Source organism: the organism of the source record quoted next, unplaced genomic scaffold (genome assembly GCF_019419815.1).
Source record: "Pyrus x bretschneideri cultivar Hongxiangsu unplaced genomic scaffold, Pyrus_bretschneideri_v1 Contig15, whole genome shotgun sequence".
NCBI lineage: Eukaryota > Viridiplantae > Streptophyta > Magnoliopsida > Rosales > Rosaceae > Pyrus > Pyrus x bretschneideri.
Window position 1 is genome coordinate 238,359 of NW_025999446.1, and position 8,031 is coordinate 246,389.

Sequence of the window (8,031 nt, forward strand, 5' to 3'; positions counted from 1 at the left end):
ATTTTTTTGATCTAACGATCTAAAATTATGAAGTATTGGTGAGAAGTAAGTGTGGATAACACTATTTTTTTGTCAAAATCCTCCCTAAACTTCTAATTCATTTGTAAAAATTTTCTCACAAACTTTAAGGAGTATAGTCAAATTAGGATTTGATAGAATTTCACAAGATTTTTAATACAGATTTTAATAGACTTTCAAATCAGAGTATAGTCAATCAAGATTTTGAAAGAGTATTTTAAAAAACTTTGAAATCATAGTGTAGTCAAATTAGGATTTGAGAGGATTTTAAAAATACATCTAAATCTATGGGTAGTCAATATAGATTTTGATAGGGATTTTTAAAATGATTATAAATCTAGGGGTATTAAAAAAAATCAAGGATTTGACAGTATTTCATGAAGTTGTGGATTTTGTTGGATTTGTGATCACAAATATACATAACCAAGAGAAAAAAGAACCCCACCTCAACCCCTAGGATTCTCAATCCAGCTTATTCACATTTTATCACTCCTTTCTTTCCTCTCCAACTTCTCTCCCAAACCCTAGCGGGTCGTAATATAATCTCATAGAACTCTTGCCATCCATAGATTTGATTTTTATGACTTGGGTTATGGGAATTGGATGAAGAGGTGTGTTTAGTTGGTGGGTGATGGGTATTTGAAAAAAGAGCAGCGAGGTTTGTTTAGTTGTGGTGAATTGGGTCCTCCAGGTGTTTGATAAAAAGCGCAAGAGGGTTTTTGGGGTTTTTGGAGTGGGAGAATGGGATAGAAGAAGTTGAAGCGTGGAGAAGGAGGGAGTGAGAAGAAGAAGAAGGCCTTGAAAGGACCATGGGGCATGTGTTGGAGATGATGATAATTAACTTCTTTATGAAATATCTCAAAGAAATTCAATTTATGTTGATTTGGTCTGTTTGTATTGGTTTGATGGTGCTTAGAAATCTTATGAAATCCATAATCAAAATCTACCCAAACGATTGAAATCTATAATGAAAATCCTATATAAATCTGTCAAAATCGATATAGGATTGAAAAGTCTATTAAAATCCTTTGAAATCTATCACTTAATAAAGTCTATTAAAATCATCTGAAATCCAAATTGACTACACCCTCCTTAATTTCAACTAATTATCCCGTACACTTTATAAAATATTGTTACATTCAAACCTTATCGATGTTATCTTCAAAAGCTATTAAATTAAACAAATATTAAAAGCATCACTGCACATATTTACACATATTTTCCTCTTGGAATTTGGATCCTCTCCAGACCTTAGTGTCCGAAACCTAAGAACCAGGAAATCCAAGGCATTGGTTTACGTGAGGTGGCCAACGGAATAAGTTAATGGAGACCGTCGGATTCAATTTGAGTGGTTCGGATTGCCTAATCCAAGATCCGGAGTAGATCCCTATCCTTCCTCTTTACTTATGGATGAAGTAAAGGTGTATACAAATTAATTTGGTATTGACAACACAAATTTCTTGCTATCTATGCACGTAAACATCTCAATTCCGCGTAGTACCTTAAACACAGCAACAGGCATATTAGAGTCTTCTTCTCTTGTTTTCGCTTCGGCTTCACGGATTCGAAGGTAAAATTTGTGCAAAAGGAAAAAGAATCTGATGTTGATGTTAGCTGTTTAGGCAGTCATAATACGGTTTAGCTTTACACTTCCGCCGCGAGGCTGTCAGGTACGCGTTTCTGTTGTAAAATATGTGTCCTGAGGCTACATTCCTCCACCTGAGTATTAAAAACAGAAATTTTTGCAGATAAGATAAACAATGAGAAAGAGAGGACAGGAATGTTAAAAGGTATTGGAGAATAGAAAGCTGCACCACTCATATTCTACCCCTAAAATGATTGGTTACACTGCCTCCCAAAATTAGGCGAAGTTTTCGGGACCTTTGTGTTTCTAGAAATTAAACTGAGGTAGGAGTTTCCGTTATGAACAAAGTTTCATGATTGGTTTTGGATCGGAATAAAATTTGAGGTTGTAGAAGTACAGGGAATAATGCGATCGATCCGGATCATATTCTTCTACGTGATACTTTATGTCAAGTGGATAGAAATAAGGCACGAGGAATCTGAAAGAAGGCCAGTGTGCATTATTATAAACCACAAAATGTATCAGCACCGATAACGTCATATATTGTTGTCACATCTATCATTCTACCTTTTCACAAATCAATGGTACAGATTATAGAGCAGAATTGTTCAGGAATAACTGACGAGGGTCGGGTTTATCTCAAGGTTAAATAATGGGAAAATTCACATCAATTACTACTAAACTGGTGTCTACTTCCTATCCAATGGGTGATGAGATATTGAAACCGAAACCAAATACGAATCTTACCTGCATGGCTGCAACTGTTGACAATAGATCTCTGCACTGACCAAGCAAAGCATGCTCCTTCGCAGTTATATTTGCAAGTTCAGCCACCAAAAAGTTCACATCCCCAACCTATCAATTACATGTGGTTTCAGACCAATTGAAAAAAAAAAAATCAAAATTTTAAACAGGAAGTTAGATAGTTACTCGGTTAGGGCCAAATGCATTGTTATTGGACATGATTATTGGCTGCTCCACATCCAAAGAGAGCTAGAGCTAAATGCTTTGCGAGTGATATAAAACATTTTACATACATATTGCTCCATGTTTATAAGATCTTTCTAACCACTGGTATTGATAAGTGAAAACCCACGGAACCCTTTTGTTATACCCATTAGATTTCATAGTTGTCACGTGTGATTTATACTGTATTCTGCTCAAAAAGCCAGCACAGGTAGCAGCACTAATTCTAAATTTCTAAACTACATCGTTTATATCTACAACCAGTAGTAAGTCAACTATCACACTCTAGAATCCACATGGATTATGTCACAACCTCTATTTGCCGTCCTGGAAGGACTCTAAGCATAGGTTTTTAGAAGGCATGCACAATGAATAAAATTGAGGATAACAACAATCAACTCACCCTTCATCATGGTCCTGAACTAATTATAGATACAAAAAACAAACATAGATGCAAGGATTCCAACGATAAAAATAAAAGAAAGTCACCTTCGATAACAATAAGCATATTGATGATGCCATCGCTTGCATCACATCAACTGCTGAAGAAATAGCATCCTTCACATTGTAGACATCAGCCTGTAGCAATGAAGAGCCAAAAAAATGATAAATTGTTAGGCAATGAGCTGTCAGGGTATATAAGGAACTAACTAAAGAAGAGATATATGAGAGGTACATACCCTTGCTCCAACAACTGGAAGACGGAGTGTGCTAGCTTTCAAAGCTTCGATGGCCCCTGACAAAGAATCCGAGTAATCCCGATCCATAAGTGACAACTCTTCCAGATATGTTATCTGCACTCATCAAGATAAAGGATTAAACTCAACACAATGCATGCATTGAGGAGTACAAAATGGCCATGAAGACAAAGACATAATTCTTTCCTCTAAAGAATAAGTAATTTTTCAGATTTAAGTCGATCTATCTGTGCATGTGTGAAACTGAAAATTGAGCACTAGATGACCTTTAGAAGCAGAACTAACATGCACATGAACTGAAAATCATGAATAACCAGTCCAAAGATTGATAAGAAATAAAAGCAAAATGTAGTCAGAGGTCTTACTTGCCCCTTTAGGATGGATGTTATCTTCAAATGTTGCCTCAGCAGATGTAACTCAATCCGTTTTTGTCTTACAGATTCACAAAGTCTTGAACTTGTTACCCATGCATTATAGAGGCTTCCCTGATGGAAGGAATTTGAGACAACTAAAATTAGAGTTAAGAATTAAGTATAACACATATAACAAAGCAAGGAGAAGCAGTTAATCCTGAATTCAGGCATCCTTCACTCATTCAATATTTATTCACGGTACTTTAGATTCCTTTTTAAAACAATAAGTTTTAATCAGTGGTAACTATCCACATCTATCTACAAATCACTTTCATCCCAAGTTCTGAAAACAAAATTTATAGAATACTATTCCTGCACAACAACGAGTTCCACTTTGATAGTCAAAACAGGAAAATAATTAATCTAGTATGTGTTTGGAAGAAGATTCCCAAACAAAAGCCTATTGATCTCATATGGCAATAATAATTCAATACAGCATTTTGCCACCAAGCTGCATGTTAAACTTCAATCATCATGCTTTTGCGCCAAGAAGCTATCAAGCTAACCACCCTAAAGGTTCTCATCAATACATAAATATGCATGACATGACAAGTAACACCAAATGAATTAAAAGAATCCATTTTTTCCCTTTCCCACAAGTCACAACTTACAACTTAGCACCCCTGTTTTATGTCATTCATCCTCCCCAAACATGTTTTTAGATCAGAACACACAACACAGAATACCTTAGCTTACTTCAACATTGACTGCAAATACAAGTCTCCTTTCAATTTACGCATCAATATCCAACTTGGAACATTCGAGGGGATAACCGACAATATATTATGAACAAAACTGAAAGGGATGCCATATAATATTAAGAGACTCGAAACCTGAATCACAACTTAAATTTATGATGATAAATTCTACAACCAGAGATGTAAAGGTGGTCAATTAAGAAAAAGAAACCCAAAAGCAGTCAAATTCCCCTATAAAAACAAAGGTCCCATAAACAAGAAAATAGTTAACAAAACAAATCTATTCAATATGTGGAACCAAACAATAAGCCAGACATTAAGGATAAAGTTCAGAAGTTATACCTCTGCATTGGACCTCTGTGCAGCTAGGGCGGCATCAGCTCTTGCATTTACAAAACGCCACTGCAAGAGTCGGTTATGTAATAGCCTCACCACATATGCATCAACCATCCGGTTCTCTCCAACTTTTCCTCTTCGAACATCAGCAGCGAAACTTAAAACTGAAGGCACGCTCAAATTACTACTTGGAGTAGCCAACACTCCATTCCTCATCCGAGAAGGGCTCAATCCCCTCATAGGCGAAGATGGCACCAACGACCTGCTGAGCTTACTAGGCGAAGCAGGCCCAGCAGCTCCACGAATAGGGGATAACTGCCCCCTGCTATTCATAACACCTCGAGGAGATGACACTGGACTATCCATAGATAACCTGTTGCTCTCAATATGTTTAGGAGAACCCATATTTTTGGTTGCATTACCCTTATTAGACTCTGATTGGCGGCGCAATCTATTGTTAGTCTCTTGCCAAAACCTCGCAGGCACAACTATCCCTCTAGGCCGTGGTGCTTGTCCAACGCCAACGTAGCCATTGGTGCCGCCACCACCGCCACTACCAAGCTCTTGCGGTCCTGAAGTAGAACTGCCAAAAGACACACTATCAAAATTCGAACAAGCCTCAGTCTCAGACTGTGTATTACCTGAATTGCCCCCATCAACAGCCTTAGTAGCTTTCACTGAGCCTAAATTGCAGGAATTCAACCTCAATCTCCCATCAACATCAACCCCCATTGAGCTTTGTAATGCTCTAACCACATTGGCGCCAGATCCACTCATCCTCTTCCTCTCATCCGTCCAATCCAAGCTCCTATTCATACTATTCGGTTGTCGCAACCTTGCAGGCCACCGCTGCTGCTCTGTCGGCTTGGAATTCTCACTCTGATCTGCTCTAAACGGCGTCGTCGCCTTCCTCCTCTCCGGCGTGCCTTTCCTTGTACTCGGAGACGGCGCCGGTTTCGCTTTACTCACCTGGAGAGAGTACGACTCGCCCTGAAACGACACCGATAAGCTCCTCGTTGAAGTGAACAGTAGCTTCTGAGTCGCGGACATTTCACCGCCGCCAGCACCACCATTCCCGGTACTCAAATTCAAAGAATTAGGGCGAGGAGTGACAGCTCTCCTCCTCTCCACCGATTGCGAGCGCTTCACAGACTGCGACAACGGCGTCGCCGCCGTCGAACCGCCGGTTCTGGACGGCAACGGAGAGGGACAACGCCTCGAATTCGAACAAGTAGAGGAAGAAGTAGAAGATGAGGAGGACATGTACCGGGAAGTGACCTCCCGAGCTTTGAGGCGGCGAGGAACGGGGACGCCATTGTCGGGTTCAGAAGGCAGAAGAGGAGGCCTTACGGTGCCGTTTTGGGGACGACCTCCTCCTTGGGACGCGGCCTTGGGGTTCAATGTCGTCGACACAGCAGCTACCATCGCAGAAACACAAAATCCCATTCAAATATCATCCTCCAAAAACCCTAACCCCTCGCAAATTAACAAAACTCCAGGGACCTAAAAGCAAAACCTCCGACTATCCCTGCGAGTTCCGCGGCTCTGAGAAAAGTAAACAATCGCGAAAAAAATGAAAAAAAAAATTAGGAAAGCAGAGAGCGAGAGGGAGAGTGAGAAATCACAGAGTATGAAGGAAGGCGGCTTCACAAAAGTGCTTTTTCGGGGAGTGATCGGACAGTTGGGAATGTGGGAATATATGATGAAATATGACCGTTACGATTAAATCGGCGACAGAAGAAGTTGAATAGGCGAGATTTGGGAGTATAACTGTCGTGCTACGGTGGCTGTGGCTCAATTCAATTCCCTTTAAATAAATATTTTTCTATCCTGGTTTTTTCTCGCCTTTTTTATTTTGGTCGCACGCTGGGTTTTAGGCAACGGGATCTTTTCTTATTAATCAACCTTAAATAGTAGGTTGGGACGTGACTGAGAAGTTGTTCAGTCTTAACCGCCTCGTATTATTTTTAATTCAATCATATTATAATAGGTAATTATTTTAGATAAGTAGTAAAATGTTTGGAGTGTAGAATAAAATATTTAAAGTGTTAATAACAATTTTCTTATTTTAATTAATACTACATATGCAACAAATCAGTTATTTATTACATTATAACTTGAGAATTTTTATTACATTTTTTAGTTAAGAATATATTTTAAGTATGCAACGTACTAATCATTTGTACTTTCTGAAGTTTTTTGTTGCTGTTTTGATTGATCTTGTTGGAGTCCCTTGGTCCAGAGCTGTTTCTTCCATCACTGCGAGTTTTATTTATTTTTATTAAACTAGCTCTGCAATTTAAGTTTCTTTCCTTTTCTTGTGGAGAAAAATTTAGGGGTATCGGCACTTGCGGCAGGTGATGTTCTCAAAGTGAAAATTTCATAAGATATTTTTTACTTTCATTTTAATTAACTAAAATTAGGTGTTAAATTTTCACAGGTGAAGAACACCATTGGGGCACAAGTGACAGGAACACTTGAAAATTTCTCCTTCTTGTGTTGCGATTTATCGGCATTGTGTCATGCTTTTAACCAAAAATATATTATTATAACATATAAACTAATAATGTGACATAGTTATATGGTCGCCGAGCTCAAAATATGTCGAATTTAACTTATATCATGATATTATGCACACTTGCATCATCGAAGATCATGTTTTATTTTCATGTTCTCATTTTCCACAATATCTTACCGATAAGCGAATTTGACGGTGTTGTTACTTCAAGCATCGAAGTCGACATATCGTTATCGTGATTTAAGCTTATGAATTGCATCCACGAGGTGGTGCGTAATTTGTGTCGCCAGGAACAAAGGAGAGATGCGAATGAATGTAGAGGACGAATGTGAATCTGCGAAGGAACGTTACGGTTACGCTATCCTTTCTTCAACGCGGGTACTAAAAATTAGGCCTTTTTTTTGGTCAATAAAAATTTGGCTTTCAGTTGACCAAACCATTACAATATCTCGATTCTATCAATTTTCTTGTCATATACAAATAAAATAAAAACAATTACAAATAAATGAAGAGACATCATTATTTGCAAAATATTTGTTTTCAAATTTATGATTTTGGTAATGATTTTTCATAATATTTACGGCTGACGTTCGATGAGATATGCAAACACAATTATGGAAAGGAAAATTGATGTTTTCAATTCAATCACACGATAAGAAAATTAATTATTTGATATAATTCATATCTTCTTCTTTTTTTCCTTTCTTGGGTATAACGAATTAATATCCCAAAACTTTGCCACTCATTGAAGTTTTCTTTTTCTTTTTATAGGGTTCCAGGTGGGTGTGTTATCATAAGC

The 8,031-nt window shown here is 38.0% G+C and overlaps 1 protein-coding gene across 1 annotated transcript; it reads right to left on the reverse strand.

Moving 5' to 3' along the window:
- Positions 1-1,042: 1,042 nt before the first annotated feature.
- Positions 1,043-6,589, reverse strand: LOC103945282 (QWRF motif-containing protein 2). The gene is made up of 6 exons (XM_009355831.3): positions 4,721-6,589; positions 3,633-3,752; positions 3,250-3,363; positions 3,059-3,148; positions 2,351-2,458; positions 1,043-1,737 (listed from the first exon to the last, which is right to left on the reverse strand). The coding sequence occupies exons 1-6, from the start codon at positions 6,158-6,160 to the stop codon at positions 1,663-1,665; spliced, it is 1,947 nt and encodes a 648-aa protein (XP_009354106.2). The 5' UTR covers positions 6,161-6,589; the 3' UTR covers positions 1,043-1,662.
- Positions 6,590-8,031: the final 1,442 nt, after the last annotated feature.